At 37.9% G+C, this 18,983-nt stretch overlaps 2 protein-coding genes across 3 annotated transcripts in view; both read left to right on the plus strand.

Annotated features, from left to right (window-relative positions):
- Window positions 1-5,256, plus strand: part of mapk14b (mitogen-activated protein kinase 14b) — a 43,072-nt gene extending 37,816 nt beyond the window's left edge. The window contains exons 9-12 of one of the 2 annotated variants that reach the window (XM_034689299.1): window positions 346-425; window positions 1,479-1,557; window positions 1,819-1,992; window positions 2,111-2,692. In XM_034689299.1, coding sequence (XP_034545190.1) covers window positions 346-425; window positions 1,479-1,557; window positions 1,819-1,992; window positions 2,111-2,178 — 401 coding nt within the window. In that variant the 3' untranslated portion in view covers window positions 2,179-2,692. Of the gene's footprint in view, window positions 1-345; window positions 426-911; window positions 992-1,478; window positions 1,558-1,818; window positions 1,993-2,110 lie in introns of both variants that reach the window. The other variant, XM_034689290.1, reaches the window with a different exon arrangement.
- A 6,093-nt stretch (window positions 5,257-11,349) lies between these two features.
- srpk1b (SRSF protein kinase 1b) overlaps window positions 11,350-18,983 on the plus strand; it is a 48,885-nt gene continuing 41,251 nt past the window's right edge. Inside the window, exons 1-2 of the mRNA XM_034682751.1 lie at window positions 11,350-11,465; window positions 14,412-14,466. Coding sequence (XP_034538642.1) covers window positions 11,453-11,465; window positions 14,412-14,466 — 68 coding nt within the window. The 5' untranslated portion in view covers window positions 11,350-11,452. The remainder of the gene's footprint in view (window positions 11,466-14,411; window positions 14,467-18,983) is intronic.

Consider the following 18,983-nt stretch of genomic DNA (forward strand, 5'->3'; position numbering starts at 1 on the left):
TAAATGACTTTATTTTACCCTCCATTAAGATTAAATAAACTTAGTAAAAACAACATTTTGGCATGGCACAGCATGCTTTGTCAGCAGCATATTCCAGCCCTCAGTAGAAAGAGATTTAAGGACTGCCTTGTACTTTGTTGTAATATTGTTATCATGGGTCTGTTGTAGTATGAATTTGAGATGTTAGTACCTCAGCTGACTTTTTTGTGTGTGTTAAGATGAATGACAGACTAAACACTGATGATTTCAGCTTTGAGTGTTGTTCCTCTCACTCCCCCGCCCCTCTCTCCTCCTCCATCACCCTCCATCCCTCCCTCCCTGTTTTCCTTCATGTGAGTGTGGTAGACATTGATCAGTTGAAGCTTATAATGCTGCTCGTCGGAACCCCAGGGGCTGAGTTCTCGATGAAAATGTCTTCAGAGTCTGTGAGTCTCAAATACCACCCTGCCAAACTCTCTGCTCTGCTCCTCCTGCCTGTTGTTTGTGCTGCCTCTGCCTCAGCAAGAGTGGGATGGTCTACTTCACCACTCTGTCTTGTCACTTCTTTTTCTAAGCTGCACCTGTTGTTGCCCTGAACTGGTGTGTTTTCTGAAGGCTCTATTTGCTCTATATGACAAGACTCAGATTTGTACTTCTTTCTAGCTTGTACTTGAGCAAATCTCTTCTGACAGTCAGAGGCAGGGCGAAAAAAAGTCCATGAACAGCTACAGGTTTTTGGACACTTCACTGTAGGTTACAGGTTTGCAAGTGTTGCTTCATTTTGTAGCTGTCTTCATCTGTGTTACATTCTCTACCCAGTGTGTGTTTCCTCCTCACCCCATCCCTCCAAAAAAAAAACTCTCCCCAACGCCCCCTTGCTATTTGACATGCTGACCTTCATGTTGCGATGCCCCTTGACTCAAAAGCCGTAGATATAAACCAGCTGCAGCAGATAATGCGCCTGACCGGGACGCCCCCAGCCTCTCTCATAAGCAGGATGCCCAGCCATGAGGTGAGAGACACGTGCCCCGGCTCTCCTCCCCAGCTGGAATCGGGGCATCGGCCCACAAACCCACAGTCCTGTTTACAAAGAGAAACAGTTAGACCTGATGTGTTGTTTTTAGTCAGCAGCCTCTGCTCTCACTCCACTCACTCCCCGTTTCCTCTCTGACTCACCGTGCTTGTCTCAGCAAGGCTTCCCAGAGTGCTTTGCAAGTGTTTTCTGATGAGTTGTCTGTGGTGACACATTGGTTCTGAAAACTAGGTCACAAAGCTTGGGAAATGTGGGAGATTTGGGTTCTAATTGAAGTGCTTGAAGCATGCATTACTGGAAAGTAGCACAGTAATACTTGCAGCACCAGATTAGTTAAAATCATGTATTTTAAAAGGTTTTGTAGTTTTAATATGCAGCATGACTAAGTGCAATCTTCCCCTCTGAGCAGCTTGAAGATCTTTCACATGTTTGCTGTTTTGTTCATGTTTTGTTCTTTTGTTTACAGGCGAGGAACTACATTAAATCACTTCCCTGCATGCCCAAGAGGAACTTTGCTGATGTGTTTATTGGTGCCAACCCCCTCGGTAAGTTCCTATTTCAGCATCCGGCTGTGGTTGAAATCACTCCTAACTCAGTGAGTCCCTCTAGTGGTTCCATTGAGTCACTGTTTTTGTTCAGAGTTAGTCTAGGGGACGTATTTCACTGCAGCTTTGCAATAAAAGTTTGAACACCATCCCAATGATAATAGATAATGGCAAATGGCTCAGATTACACTTTTCCCCTTGGTCTCTTTTTTTTTTTATTTTCCACATACTCATCATGGTTTTCTTGTTGCGGTGTTCAAGCTGTGGACTTGCTGGAAAAAATGCTTGTGCTGGACACAGACAAGCGGATCACAGCATCTGAGGCTCTGGCCCACCCGTACTTTGCCCAGTACCACGATCCAGACGACGAGCCTGAAGCCGAGCCATATGACCAGAGCTTTGAAAGCCGCGAGCTGGAAATTGAGGAGTGGAAGAGTAAGTTGACCCATTTTTTTTTTAATGTCTGGACTTTTTTTTTTCTGATGAAGAAATCTGACCTGATCAGAAAAGAATTGAGGAATTAATGTCCAATGTTATTTTTGACACCTTTCAGGATTAACCTACGAGGAGGTCCTCAGCTTTGAGCCACCGTCGTTCGACAGTGACGAGATGGAATCATGAGGAGCTCTCTTTTTTTTTTTCTTCTTCCATCTCTTGTTTTCCAAGAAACACTCTTTAAGGACTATCAGTCTCATGCGACTATCCATCACTTTCCTTACACACACACACGCACAACCACGACATTCAAGTGCCTGCCGCCATTCATCTCCAGGGGACGCTTAGATATCAGGGATACAACTTCCTGATCCTCTCTTCCCCCTACACTTAGCTTTTTTTGTTACTCTACATCCCAACACGCTAAGGCAGACTCATAGCCCACCTATATTTTTAGCAAGTTTTTATCTCCAACATTTATTGTTAATATAAATCCCCTTTTTGATTAAAAAAAAACAACAAAAAGCGTCATGTCAGTATCTTTAGAGAAAATTTGAGAAGCAAAACTAGTAGTGTGTATTTTCTGAAAGTATGCCTCTTAAATCTGGGGTTGGTAATCAGATTTAGATACACTGTTTGTCATACTGGTTAAAATGATCTTTATGTCCTGATGGCAATCATTACATGATGTGTTCCTAAAAAAGAGTGAAAAAAACTGCTATCTACAGCCGGAGTAAACCTGAGAAAACACCAACCAATCAACGTTTTTTGGCTCCCCAAATTTTAAACCAATCAAATCCTGTTCAGCCGTTCTCCCCTCCTCCTGCGCGTACATTTCCCCGGCATGCGCTCCTCCGAGTCCCCGTCTCCTGCCTCTACTTCCCCTGACTCTATTTACTGCCCCTCTCGCTCGTCCTCGGTCCTGTCCCCTCTGACCTGATGAGGTGCTTTGCTCAGGACTGTAGTCCGGATCAGAGTCTAAAAAGCTCTCACCAACAAGCAGAATAATTAATGACGTTCAGTAAGTCCTACAGAAAATATATATTTATTGTAGCGTCCGTCCGGACGCTGTAGTGATGAAGAGCCGATTGGTGAACATGTTGATCTTTAATAACCGGTCACTGTCGGCCGTGATCACGACAACCAACAAAGCAACAATCAATGTTTGAATGAATGAAGAACTTCTCCTCTTGTCTCTCCTCTCTCCAGCTCACACACTCTACACCTCTCCTGATGCCTTCACTGACTGTCAACACTGTAGGAATTAAGAACATCTACACTGAACACGTTTAACAAACAGTAGAGCTGTTACAGTGTTACATGTATTATAACTTTTCTCCTGATATCGTGTCACCGGTACAACTGGATGATGCTAGCATGACAGTTGTGAGTGCTAACAGCAGCAATGTTTGTTTGTGTTTTTAACTTTCACTATGAGAATGTTTTGGTGAGGACCGGTTTTGAATCAGTCACGATCATATGGTCGAGAATCAGCGGCGCTCGTGCATGTGAGCGGGGAGGGCGTCGTTTTGGAGGAGCTCCGAGGGAGGAGGGGAGGGGTTAGACGGAGTCATGAGGAAATGCTACATTCAAATTCATGCTGGTTTACCGAGACTACCAACCCCAGCTTTAACAGTAACTCTTACAGGAAAATCCTTCTTAAAATTGCGATGCGTCTTTCTCTTTCTCTTTTCTCCTCACTTTGAAATGAAATGTAAATATGGCAAACAGTATTTGTACATAAGTACTCCCATCAAACCAGTTACAGTACCTATAAGTCACAGGTGCTGAGTAATACATCAGCCGACTCCTTTATCAGTATGGATTATATCACTAGAGTTTAGTCTAAAATGGTATATAAAGATACAGTATGTAAATGAACAGGAGTGTGTATAGGGTAGGATAATATGTAAAATATTCACCTCTAAATGAAAAAAAAACAAGGCTTAATGTTAAAGGCTTAGAGTGCCCCCCTTTTTAAATAATGTGGATTATGAGAGTATGGAGGTTTTGCTTATGTGTTCATTTCCTGAACATGTCTTTAGTTTCTCCTCCTTCCCTCCATATGAAATCTTCTTTTAGCACTTTTGTTGTTTCAGAAGAATCTTTCAGTCACCATTATCTCCCCACACGGCACCATTTTCTCATGATCAAGCTTGATTTGGCTCATCGGTTTGAGTTGTAATGTTTCCTCCTACAACACCAACACCAACACCAACTGACAATGTACTTAAATCATATTGCATTTATAAGACACAGTACTTTTAAAGTTTATTGAATGTTTGGGGGCGCTAGTCTGCCCTCGTATTTATGATCTTTTGTTATGACGTTTGTATATCAATGTAAAAGTTAATATTTGTCTGAATTTTAGGTTTCTTTTTTTTTATTATTATTTATGGAGAGCTTGCTGTATCAGAAACCAAATGTATCATCAGTGATCTCAAACATTAACGTAGTGACTGCAGCTACAGCTTGTGCATCAGAACCAATACTTTTGAGATGCTGCAGACAACCTTGAAGATCTAATCAGTTTCATAAAAGTTTGGAAAAATGATTCAATCTTTTTTGTTGTTGTTATGTTCTGAAGGTACTGCCCTCCAAAAGAATCCAAAAGTTTCAAAATAAAAGAGATTAAGACCCACAACAAAATGCTGACATGGACAAATACATCCATATTTTTATTGACATATAAACCACTAAACAGGTTCAACTTTTTGTTCTGAAGTGTACAAGCATTTATGGAAAAAAAAAAAAAAGATTCTTCATGTTATATACAAGCTTTATCCACAGCCCCTCTCGCTAATATCAACCAAACAATAAGAAGTATCTTCACTTTCATTTGCATCTGCTTGTTTTCATGTAGTGCTTTTTGTAATGTATTCTTTTACTCTTTGTGTGTTAAATCAAGTTCTGATGTTATTCTGTGATTTATGTATTATTGACTGTTTTTTTTAAAAACTATATTTGTCATACATTTGAATGATTTAGCAGGGCACATGTTTGTGGGAAAGAGTGTACGTTTACTCACTGGATGCTGAAGGGCAAAGCTGAAGCCTGACTCTGTGTGTGGTTTCAAAACAACTGCATAAATCCCATTATTTATCTTGTCCATATCCCAATGTCAGAAGTTGATTTGGTCATGCTTTCTTTGCCCGAGATGTGTTCATATCTTCTTACAATGTTCTTGACCACATGTACTAAGGCAGCACGCCACCTGTAAATATCACCATTAGAAAATAAAGGCTACTATTTTTCAAACTGTAACAGTTTGCAGTGTGTTGTGGTGAGTTTCATGTGACAGTATCCCACCACTGGGCAGCAGCAAAGTGCAAGTTGAGCAAAAAACGCCACTAAGGAGAACAGAAGGCCAAACTAATCACAATCTGCTCTTGTTTGCAGTGAAAATTAAACCGTCAAGGAGTCCCCATTTTACTAAAAGAATGAAACACTAGACTGATTATTTACATTTAATTCAAAACCTTTATTTATTCTCAAAAAGACATTGAGGTTTCCCTCATTTCCAATGTTGTTGTGATCACAGACACATTAGAAACAGCAAACAAACACACACAATCATTCACAATATAATGTATTAATTAAAACATACAATTTGAGACACAGGGGTCTGAGATCAAAGTCTTAAATTCTGCAAAAGAGGGAATGGATGTCAGTTTTAAAATCTGTTAAGAAATGTATTTTGTTACAGCAGCTTACAACACAGGACAGGGGAATACAACAATGTACTAACATAGTTAAAAAATAAAATAACAGCAATGACAAGGTTAAAATATAATATGATAAAATAAAATAGAATAAAATAGCATAAAATAAAATAGCATAAAATAAAATAGCATAAAATAACATAGAATAAAATAAAACAAAATAGAATAAAATAAAGTAAAAATAAATAAAATATGGCAACTATTACAGATGTATACACACTATGTACACTTCTATCTGATAAATAGATAAGGTAAGTTATTGCACAGATAAAAATTGCACCAGGTTATTTAAAAACAAACATACACAGTATGAAGAACAGTGTGATTCAGATGGATACAGTAGTTATTTATGAATGTGCCAAGTCACATAGTAACTTCCATGTAGTGGAATGAAAGATGAGAACAGATGATTAACGGGACACAGCAGTGCTGGTGTTTAACAGTCTGATTGCAGATGGGATGAGGACCTGCAGTAGCGCTCCATCCTGCAGGGTGGGAGTCTCAGTCTGCTGCTGAAGGAGCTGCTCAGGGACCCCACAGTCTCATGCAGGGGGTGAGAGGGATTGTCCATGATGGATGTCAGCTTGGCCAGGGTTCCCACTCTTTTCCAGAGATCATTTTCCAGGAAATTTCCAGGACATTTTCATTGATGATCAAGCTGGTATGACCGTCTAAATTTAGTTCCTAATTTAGTTCCTAAATAGTCTAATATGTTCCTCTCACTGGAAGTCTACATTGAAAGACATGTAGTCTATGGCTATCCATGAAATCATCTCTTACATACTTAAAAATGATGGCAAATTGATAATAGAATAGCCAGGGACCCCTTACAGGTGAGACAATTGTCCATGGCCCCCTCATAATTGTAACACAGATTAAGCACAGTAGTGATGTGTCATGATCAAAAGCTGCGGCTCTGAGAGTCGATGCTTTATAGTGAATCAGAAGAGCCGGCTCGCATCAAGAGAGAGAGACGGCTCCCAGTTTTTTTCCTTTCCCTCCTTAGCTCTCTCAGTGCTCAGCCCCAGCTCTGCTCACAGCAGAACTTTGTTTTGATTGGTCAGCATGGCGGCCATGTGGCCAATCATATGTGAGGATATAGGATACAGGTGGTGGAGGGGAGGCTGTGTATCCTGGCTTCATCTGTTCCTTCAGAGCGAGTCTTCTTGAAGACCGGGCAAATACTCACTGAGAGGAGAAATCAGATCAGCCCATCCAAGCTGAGGCATCTGATTTTTCTCAATACCAACCTGAGGACATTAATAATGTTTGCTTGAGTTTGGTTCTGGTTCTGTTTGCTTGAGTTTGGTTCTGGTTCATTTTACCTGAGTTGGTTCTGGTTCTGTTTGCTTGAGTTTGGTTCTGGTTCTGTTCTGGTAAGGTTCTGGTAAGGTTCTGGTAAGGTTCGATTCTGGTTCACGTCTGGTAAGGTTCTGGTACGGTTCTAGTTCGGTTCTGATTCGGTTCTGGTTCGGTTCGGTTCTGCTTCAGTTCTGGTTCGGTTCGGGTCCGATTCGGTTCCGGTTCGGTTCTGGTTCGGGTCTGGTTCGGTTCTGGTTCAAGTCTGGTTCGGTTCTGGTATGGTTCTGGTACGGTTCTGGTTCGGTTCTGATTCGGTTCTGGTATGGTTCGGTTCCGATTCGGTTCTGGTTCAGTTCTGGTTCGGTTCTGGTTCGGGTCTGATTCGGTTCTGGTTCAACTCTGGTTCGGTTCTGGTATGGTTCAGTTCGGTTCTGGTTCTGTTCGGTTCTGGTTCAGTTCTGGTACGTTTCTGGTTCGGGCCTGGTTCGGTTCTGGTTCGGGTCTGGTTCGGTTCTAGGTCGGTTCTGGTTCAGTTATATTAGGGTTCTGGTTTGGTTCTGGTTTGGTTCTGGTTGAGTTTGATTCTGGTTTGGTTCTGGTTGAGTTTGAGTTTAATTCTGGTTCTGTTTGCATGAGTTTGGTTCTAGTTCTGTATGCTTAAGTTTAGATCTGGTTCTAAACCTAACCCTAACCCTAATCCTAACCCTAACCCTAACCCTAATCCTAACCCTAACCCTAATCATAACCCTAATCCTAATCCTAACCCTAATCCTAACCCTAACCCTAATCCTAACCCTAATCCTAACCCTAATCCTAACCCTAACCCTAACCCTAACCCTAATCCTAACCCTAATCCTAACCCTAACCCTAACCCTAATCAAAACCCTAACCCTAACCCTAATCACAATCCTAACCCTAACCCTAATCCTAACCCTAACCCTAACCCTAATCATAACCCTAATCAAAACCCTAACCCTAACCCTAATCCTAACCCTAATCCTAACCCTAACCCTAACCCTAATCATAACCCTAATCCTAACCCTAACCCTAACCCTAACCCTAACCCTAATCCTAACCCTAACCCTAACCCTAATCATAACCCTAATCCTAACCCTAACCCTAACCCTAACCCTAATCAAAACCCTAACCCTAACCCTAACCCTAACCCTAACCCTAATCCTAACCCTAATCATAACCCTAATCATAACCCTAATCCTAATCCTAACCCTAATCCTAACCCTAACCCTAACCCTAATCCTAACCCTAACCCTAATCAAAACCCTAACCCTAACCCTAATCACAATCCTAACCCTAACCCTAATCCTAACCCTAACCCTAACCCTAATCATAACCCTAATCAAAACCCTAACCCTAACCCTAATCACAATCCTAACCCTAACCCTAATCAAAACCCTAACCCTAACCCTAATCCTAACCCTAACCCTAACCCTAATCATAACCCTAATCAAAACCCTAACCCTAACCCTAATCACAATCCTAACCCTAACCCTAATCCTAACCCTAATCCTAACCCTAACCCTAACCCTAATCAAAACCCTAACCCTAACCCTAATCACAATCCTAACCCTAACCCTAATCCTAACCCTAATCCTAACCCTAACCCTAACCCTAATCAAAACCCTAACCCTAACCCTAATCAAAACCCTAACCCTAACCCTAATCACAATCCTAACCCTAACCCTAATCAAAACCCTAACCCTAACCCTAATCACAATCCTAATCCTAACCCTAACCCTAATCACAATCCTAATCCTAACCCTAATCAAAACCCTAACCCTAACCCTAATCACAATCCTAACCCTAACCCTAATCCTAATCATAACCCTAATCAAAACCCTAACCCTAACCCTAATCCTAATCATAACCCTAACCCTAACCCTAACCCTAACCCTAACCCTAACCCTAACCCTAATCCTAACCCTAACCCTAACCCTAACCCTAATCCTAATCATAACCCTAATCCTAACCCTAACCCTAACCCTAACCCTAACCCTAATCCTAACCCTAACCCTAACCACAACCCTAACCCTAATTCTAACCCTAACCCTAATCCTAACCCTAACCCTAACCCTAATCCTAATCATAACCCTAATCCTAACCCTAACCCTAATCCTAACCCTAATCCTAACCCTAACCCTAACCCCTAACCCTAATCCTAACCCTAACCCTAACCCCTAACCCTAACCCTAACCCTAATCCTAACCCTAACCCTAACCACAACCCTAACCCTAACCCTAATCCTAACCCTAACCCAAATCCTAAACCTAACCCTAACCCTAACCCTAATCATAATCATAACCCTAATCCTAACCCTAACCCTAATCCTAACCCTAACCCTAACCCTAACCCCTAACCCTAACCCTAACCCTAATCCTAACCCTAATCCTAACCCTAACCCTAACCCTAACCCCTAACCCTAACCCTAACCCTAACCCTAATCCTAACCCTAACCCTAACCACAACCCTAACCCTAACCCTAATCCTAACCCTAACCCAAATCCTAAACCTAACCCTAACCCTAATCCTAATCATAACCCTAATCCTAACCCTAACCCTAATCCTAACCCTAACCCTAACCCTAACCCCTAACCCTAACCCTAACCCTAACCCTAATCCTAACCCTAATCCTAACCCTAACCCTAACCCTAACCCTAATCCTAACCCTAATCCTAACCCTAACCCTAACCCAGCTGTCCTGACAGACACCTGGTATGAAATCTCTATCTTTTGCAGTTTCTCTCAAATCCACTAAATCTTTGTGAAGTTGTTTTGTTCCAAACAGACTTGTAAAGAAAGGACCAGACTGTGAAGTCAAAGAAGAGATCATTTCACATCTAAATAGCTGATCTTACAAGTGGTTCAAATGTTTTAATGAGAATTGTAACTTTGTGGACAATTCCATTGAAATCTTAATTTTGCAGGGCACTATAAATGTTGATGAAAAGATGAGCTCAGGCTCTTTCTTTGCTCCATCTGAGCTCAACTTGAGACCCAAAAACTGAGTCTGACAAAAACAAATGGATGAGGTTAGATTGAGACAATTGAGAGAGCTCCCTGATTTCTCCACCTGAGCTCAAAAGGAGTCACAACACTTGAGAAATACCTGAGAATCATTTCAGATTTTGACAAGGTCTCCTTTGACTGCTTGAGACAGATTTTTTTACCTATACTGCAGCCAGCCACCAGGGGGCAGACACTCCGCTGAAAGCTTCACCACCAGGGGAGGATCCGGCTCGCTTGGGTTGTAACCCAAAATAAAAGAAGTAGGAACTGGAGTCTGTTTTCTTCCGGTAAACGTAAATACATCACGCCCGCCCCTGTCCATTCAGAACCCTTCCCAACCCCTAGACCTTAAGAGGAATTGAATAAAGACGGTTAAACGTGTTTTCCATGTAAACCTCAATTCGTAATTACTATTTCCATGTAAACACAAAGGAGAATACTTTAATTCAGGATTATTTAATTCTGAATAATTAATTCTGAATTAAAAAAACATCATGTAATCGTGTCCACTGGCCACGGTTACATGATGTTTTTAAATTTTTTTAATATTATTTAATGTTATGTAATTTATAATATATTTTAATTTATAATATTTTTTAATGTTTTTTAATGTTATTTAATTTATAATATTTTTGAATTTATAATATTTTTTATTGTTCTTTTTAATATTATTTAATGTTATTTAATTTATAATATTTTTAATATTTTTAAATTTATAATATTTTTTAATGTTATTTAATTTATAACATTTTTAAATTTATAATATTTTTTAATGTTTTTTAATGTTATTTAATTTATAATACTTTTTAATTTATAGTATTTTTTAATGTTTTCAATGTTATTTAATTTATGATATTTCTTAATGTTTTTTGTTTAATGTTTTATAATGTTATTTAATGTTTTATAATGTTATTTAATGTTTTATAATGTTATTTAATGTTTTTAAATGTTTTTTAAAATTATTTATTTTATAATATTTTTTAATTTATAATACTTTTTAATGTTATTTAATGTTATTTAATTCATAATATTTTTTAATTTATAATATTTTTTAATGTTTTTTAATGTTATTTAATTCATAATATTTTTTAATTTATAATATTTTTTAATGTTATTTAATTTATTATGTTTTTTAATTTATAATATCTTTTAACGTTTTTTAATGTTATTTAATTCTAATTTTGAAGGTCATAAAAAAGGCATCAGTGTCGGTTTCAGTCTGTTTCTCAGCTGGTTAAAAACTCCTCACAGTGCCTTTAAAAAATACCCTGAAAAATATCACTATAGTTTTAAATCCCTTTGACTAACACTCCGCCCCCCAACAGCTCTCCTGTGCTGGTGCATTCGCGCGCACTTCAAGCGAAATTTCCAACAGCCCCTGAACGCATCTTATCTTCTGCCCGGTTATCAGCATGGAAAGAAAGGGTAACGTTGTTACTACTCTTTAGTGTCTTTTTACACCTGCTACTTGAAACACACACGCTGTTCTTTAGGATATGTCTCTGTAGAATGATGTCTCATGTTTCTCTTAAAGACTGTAAGGAGTCACGGAGGAGTTGAAAAGTAAAAGCAGACCATGCGCTCTGCTGTGTGTGTGTGTGTTCACTGTATGCTAGCTCTAGCCATCAAACTAGCATCTGGTGTTTGACAAGTATGCAGCCAAAAACTTTTACCCTGGTTAGTGTGAAAGATAAAATACAAGGTTCCCAAAAGTTTTGAGCATGTATCCCAGCCCTCGGCTTGATGGTAATCCACATTATGTGTATCCCTCGCAGTGAAAAGCCCCATGCAAAGTGTTAGCGGCTAACTTGAAATGCTTCTTAAAGGAGCAACACACCGCCAAGGCCGGTTCACTTTCTGCCGTTTTAAAGGCTCTCCAGCTTTGTTACATGCTAGCTGCTCACACTCAGTAATGTGACTCTGTAGCTAACTGTGCGTTTTAAACACCTGCAGCTCGGGACACTCTGTACTCCTTCTTAGAAATAACACTTTGGAAAAAACATCACCAGAAATGCGGGGGTTTAAGGAGCATTTGGTGATCTGTTACAATGTTACAGTGTTACAATATTACAATGTTACAGTGTTACAATATTACAATGTTACAGTGTTACAATATTACAATGTTACAGTGTTACAATGTTACATTGTTACAATGTTACAGTGTTACAATATTACAATGTTACAGTGTTACAATATTACAATGTTACAGTGTTACAATATTACAATGTTACAGTGTTACAATGTTAGTGTTACAATATTACAATGTTACAGTGTTACAATATTACAATGTTACAGTGTTACAATATTACAATGTTACAGTGTTACAATGTTAGTGTTACAATATTACAATGTTACAGTGTTACAATATTACAGTGTTACAATGTTACAGTGTTACAATATTACAATGTTACAATGTTACAGTGTTACAGTGTTACATTGTTACAATGTTACAATGTTATCGTTACAGTGCTACAATGTTACATTGTTACATTGTTACAGTGTTACAATGTTATCGTTACAGTGCTACAATGTTACATTGTTACATTGTTACAGTGTTACATTGTTACAGTGTTACAGTGTTACAATGTTACAGTGTTACATTGTTACAGTGTTACAATGTTAGTGTTACAGTATTACAATGTTACAGTGTTACATTGTTACAGTGTTACATTGTTACAGTGTTACAGTGTTACAGTGTTACAGTGTTACAATGTTAGAATGTCATTTAGCAGACGCTTTTATCCAAAGCGACGTACATACTAGAACAAGAACAACACAAATATCTAGACAAGAGGAAACAAGATCAGTAAGAGTAACAAAGTGCTTCAAGTCAATTTGGGTGCAGGTACTGCCAAGCAGTGTAAAGGCAATGCACAAAAGTAAATAAGGAACATCTACAATGAAGCAACCAAACCATTTAAGACCTTCCATTATCATCATCAACAATTAACATCACCACAATAATGACCAAAGTACCAAGTGCTGGGACACTCAAGACCTGAACACAGATTCCAAGAGTAGATCAGGACCATAGACTGTAAATAAAAATGGACAGCGTTGCTCCGCCTCTTCCCGTTGTACGGTTCTGAAGCCAAAAAATCACGCTCCTGGGCGCCGCCATTGTGCAGCCAGAGCCTGTGAAGCCACTGTAACGAGCTCCGCCCTACAGCGTAGCGTCACAAGACGCTGTGTGTCCTTTCAGAAGAATCAGAATCAGAATCAGCTTTATTGGCCAGGTATGCTTGAACACACAAGGAATTTGACTTAGGTAAACTGTGCTCTCAATGTACAAGGCATAAGAATAAGATATACACATAAAAATAAAATAAATATAATAACATCAGCTATAAATACAAAAGAATAACAAATAGGCATGACTAAGTACAGGCTAAAATAATATGATAATAGTGCAGTGGTGAGTAGAAGAGGTATGAAGTTTCCCTCTACGGCGGCTGTGAATCAAAGGAAACCCAGAAGTAAAACCCCGTTTTTTAACCTCTAATAACTAACGAAAAAGAAACTTTTCAGAAAAAAGAGGCCTTGGACACAAAACAGTCAAATACTAACTACATATCACCACAGCATACGGATGTGAGAAACATTCGTACCACTTGTATTTATTTTTTAAAGTTTGACTGCTCAAGATGGATTTTTTGACCTATGCTGCAGCCAGCCACCAGGGGGCAGACACACTGCTGAAGGCTTCGCCACCAGGGGAGCATCCGGCACGCTTGATCAGGACAGTGCGAGTTAACTGTAGCTGGAAGACATGATCTGCCACTGGGGACAACAGTGGAGAACAGTCTAGCTAAGTGCATAGTGCTTCCTGAAGAGCTGGGTCTTTAGCTGTCTTTTGAAGGTAGAGAGGGACTCTGCAGATCGAATGGAGTTGGACAATTCATTCCACCATTTAGGGGCAACAGAAGAGAAGAGTCCAGCTAGTGATTTTGATTTTGAGGCCTTGTGTGCTGGAAGCACTAGGCGCTTTTCAGAGGCTGAGCGTAGGGGCGAGAAGGGCAGTAGACCTGGATGAGGGGTTCCAGGTAAACTGGAGCGGTTTTGGTTCCTGCTTTGTAAGTCATGATTAGAGTTTTGTATCTGATGCGAGTTGCAACTGGAAGCCAGTGTAGCGAAATGAGCAGGGGAGTGACATGAGCTGTCTTAGGCTGGTTGAAGACCAGTGCTGCTGCATTCTGGATCATCTGCAGAGGTTTAACTGTGCATGCAGGGAGGCCTGCCAGGAGAGAGTTGCAGTAGTCAATGCGTGACATTACAAGAGCCTGAACCAGGAGCTGTGTTGCGTGTTCTGTCAGGTAGGGTCTGATCCTCTTGATGTTATATTACAGTGATCATTTTCTCTCTTTCTTTTAGTTCTCGCAATGCAAGCAAGGAAGAAAAGGACAAAGCCTAGGAAACCTGGCAAAAAGTAAGTAAAGCATCCTCTGCTGTGTTTCATATCAGTGTGAAGATCGTTCAAGAGAACTGCTCAGTTGCATTTTTTGGCTGCAAAACGATGAAAATTTGTCATCTGTTAAAATGAGATTTCATGCAGTTGTCAAAACGACAGGCCTACAATGTGCACAAAGTGTCTGTGATGGAGACGGGTGTTTTGATGGATGCAGCATTACAATGAGGCCCGTTTGTGAAGTTGTGCACACTGAAAATAAACAGCATCAATTCTCCACTAGTAGCTCCAAAACATCATAAACATGAAGAGGGAGTTTTTAAGTCACTTTTTTTAAATCACATTTAGAGGAATATTTGTGATCTTCTTCAACTTCAACTGTGAAAAATATATTAAGTTAAAATAGTTTTTAAATCCAAATGCTAACTATAAATCTAAATGTTAAATATAAATATAAATGTTAAATATAAATCTAAATGTTAAATTTAAATCTAAATGCTAAATATGAATGTAAATGCTAAATCTAAATCTAAATGCTAAATCTAAATCTAAATGTTAAATATGAATCTAAATGTTAAATATAAATCTAAATGTTAAATATAAATCTAATGTTGAATATAAATCTAAATGCTAAATATAAATCTAAATGCTAAATATGAATGTAAATACTAAATCTAAATGCTAAATCTAAATCTAAATGTTAAATATGAATCTAAATGTTAAATCTAAATCTAAATGTTAAGTATAAATCTAATGTTGAATATAAATCTAAATGCTAAATATAAATCTAAATGCTAAATATAAATCTAAATGCTAAATATTAATCAAAATGTTAAATCTAAATGTTAAATCTAAATGTTAAATCTAAATGTTGAATATAAATCTAAATGCTAAATCTAAATCTAAATGTTAAATAGAAATATAAATGTTAAAAATAAATCTAGATGTTAAATATAAATCTAAATGTTGATTCTAAATATAAATCTAAATGCTAAATATAAATATAAATGTTAAATATAAATATAAATGTTGAATATAAATATAAATGCTAAATATAAATGTTAATATAAATGTTAAATATAAATATAAATGTTAAATATAAATATAAATGCTAAATATAAATATAAATGTTAAATATAAATGTTAAATATAAATATAAATGCTAAATCTAAATCTAAATGTTGAATTTAAATATAAATGCTAAATATAAATGTTAAATATAAATATTAAATATAAATCAAAATGCTAAATATAAATCTAAATGTTTAATATAAATATAAATGTTAAATATAAATATAAATGTTAAAACTAAATGCTAAATGTCTCTCTGCGATCCTAAATATTTATCTGATATGTAGATTCAAACTGCCGCCTAGCGGAAATACTAAAATAAAAGCTTCATAAAGAGATACAGACTTAGCGATAGCAACTTAGCTTGTCCGTACTATAGACTGGGTCAGTTCTGTCTCTGAGCGTTGAGAAATCTCTTTATATTCTCCAAAACTGCATATACAACATTTTTACAGCGGGCGGTAAAAATGTACTAGCTGTATTTTTCCAAGTCTTTGAATCGCCACACAAACTGACATAATTATCTGAAGTTATGTAATCATCAAACAAAAATACTTGTTCTGATTTTACCAGAATTTCAGAAACTAAAAGTCTACAAATAGTAGAAAAGGCTTTTATTCATCTGCCAGAGAGCAGCATGTCATGATGATATGTGTAGTAACAATCGTTGTAACAATCCAAATTCATATTTAATGTAGAAGTTATCACCTGCTGCTAAGACATGCTGCATCATGTTCATATTCTGATTCACCAAGGTAAGGGTTGGGCTGTGATGGAGAAAATGTCCTCCCTTCTTCTCTGGCACGGGTTAAATATCCAGCCAGATGAACAAGTTTGTTCTGTTACAGTCAATGTTGTTTTTTTTTCGGTTGGCATATTCAGGTTTCTCTATGATTTACCAACCTGCCTTCAATGAGCTGTGGGGAAGGCACATGCTCAGTCAGAAATAGTTCTGTGTCTTAGAAGTGCGTTTATTATTGCCCCGACTAGTGATCACTGAGGGTAGTCTCACAAGCAGCTGATCGGCCAGCTGCTTGTGAGACTGAAATAAAGTTTTAAAAAACAGGCCTGGATATAATTCCATATGTACAGTCGTCAAAAACATAAACCATGAGTGTGTATTAAAGGTGACATATCATGCAAAATTGACTTTTTAATGGTTCTCTACCTGAAATATGTGTCCCTGTCTACAAACCCCCCGAGAATGAAAAGAATCCATGCTGCCCCTGTTCTGATTTCTACACCTTTCTGTAAATGTGTGCTGAAACGAGCTGTTTCAGACTTCCGTGTTTTTGTTACGTAACAACAATATCCGGTCTGTCACGGAGTCAGAGTTCGAAGCTTGTTCAGCCCATAGACTGTATAAAATAATACTGAATCCCCTCCTCCGTTTTTCATTACCTGCACACATGTGTGCTAACAAGGAGCTTAGGAGGGAGGCATGCTAGTTGTAGGCTGTCTTAATAAACACAAAGGTCGGTTTTACTCCCCACGTCTGCAGATTTGAAGATCTAGTGGATGATTTTTATTTATCATGGATAAGTGCTAGCGCTAGTTAGCATAGCTACATAGCTACATGTCGTAGCTGTAGCTGTGTACCAAGACACACGTCTACATACTGACAAATAAAACAACAAGAAACACAGAATCTGTGACCAATCCTTCAGAAAAGGTCCTGCTGCCTTTCTGGCAGAGGTCGGTTTTACTCCCCACGTCTGCAGATTTGAAGATCTAGTGGATGATTTTTATTTGTCATGGATAAGTGCTAGCGCTAATTAGCATAGCCACATAGCTACATGTTCATAGCTGTGTACCAAGACACACGTCGACATACTGACAAATAAAACAACAAGAAACACTAAATCTGTGACCAATGGTTCAGAAAAGGTCCTGCTGCAGGCGCATCTCCGTCAGGATCAGATTCTGGATCAGATTCAGAGGGTTGAAGTAACGTGATCTCTGAGCAGCCGTGTATATTCAGCCAACATGTAAACATTAGATCAACGTGCTGGAGAGCCGAGCCACACCCACTTCCTGAGGGGGCGTGGTCAGAGAGAAAACAGAGTGTTCTGAGGAGGACTGAAGAAGAGGGGTTTACAGGCAGACCAAAATCTGATTTCAAAGTGTTTTTTGAGCATAAACTTTAAAGACAGGCTCGTTAGAACCAATCGTCCAATATTCCACTGTTTGGGGTCACCCCTAGTATTTTTTCTTACCACTTTGTTAGTTTATATTGTTTTCATTTTGACTTTGATTTTGTTTCCTTTAATGTAAATTTGTGTATGTGTGTATATATATATATATATATATATATACACATACACAAATTTGTGTATCTGTGCAGTGTCCTTGAGTGCCGAGTAAGGCCTTTAAATAAAATGGATTATTATTATTATTATTATTAAAAGCTTGTAGTTTAATCAATCAATTGAACTTTATTTATATAACACCTTTCATACAAATCAAATGCAACCCAAAGTGCTGTACAGTGTTTGAAAAACAAGAAAGAAGCAGAAGTAAAACAATGGCAAGACATATTAGGGGGAAAAAAAATAAAAATTAAAAAAATAATAAATATAATAATTAGAATTGTAATAATTATAATTATTATAATAATATTTATAATAATAACAACAATAAAAATAGTTATAATTAAAATATAATAAAATAAAATAGAGACTAATGCACACCAACAATAAAATATGTGTAATTAAAATTATTTAAAGCATCAAAATTAAGAATACAAATAGTTAAAATAGATTTATAGGGGCTAAGGATAAGAGTTGAAAATTAAAACTAAGGCTAAAAATATCAATAAGACTGAGTAAAAAAAAATGAATGAGTGAATAAATAAATAAATAAAAATGGATAACATAAAAGTTAAAATTACTAAAATAATAAAGCAACATTTAAATCAACATTACAGTAAAAGGTAAGTAATACAATTGTTAAACCCTACATAAAAGCCAGGCTGAATAAGTTCTTTTTAGAATATCATGTACAAAATCCTCCACATCCCCAGCTCACAGTTTAAGTTACAACACATTAAATAAAAATATTTATACACAGTATTTTATAGGGAAAAGATCCTCCAACTTTAAAACCACTTCTGTGTGACATTGTGTGAAACTTCAAGATTTAACATGAAAGGTGGTGCAACAGCTTTCATGAAGAAAAAAAAAATCTGTATAAATTTCAAGTATCCTCTCTCCTTCTTTCTCTCCCTCTCTTGCCCTCGCACCCATCCTGCTCCTTCCCTCCCACTTCCCTGTCTCAGTCGCTCTGTTGTGGCTGCTGTGCTGAGAGGACTCAGCAGCCACTGCTCAGTCCAGCAGCCAGGGGAGACAAGAGCACACAGACACCAAGTGCCAACTTTAGCTTTATATAAAGGGGGTGTTACATAGCCGTAGCTTAGTGTCCTCTGGGTCATGTGGCTCCTGGACTGGATCTTCTCCATCAATACAGCT

The sequence above is a fragment of the Notolabrus celidotus genome, chromosome 1 (genome assembly GCF_009762535.1).
Source record: "Notolabrus celidotus isolate fNotCel1 chromosome 1, fNotCel1.pri, whole genome shotgun sequence".
NCBI classification, from domain to species: domain Eukaryota; kingdom Metazoa; phylum Chordata; class Actinopteri; order Labriformes; family Labridae; genus Notolabrus; species Notolabrus celidotus.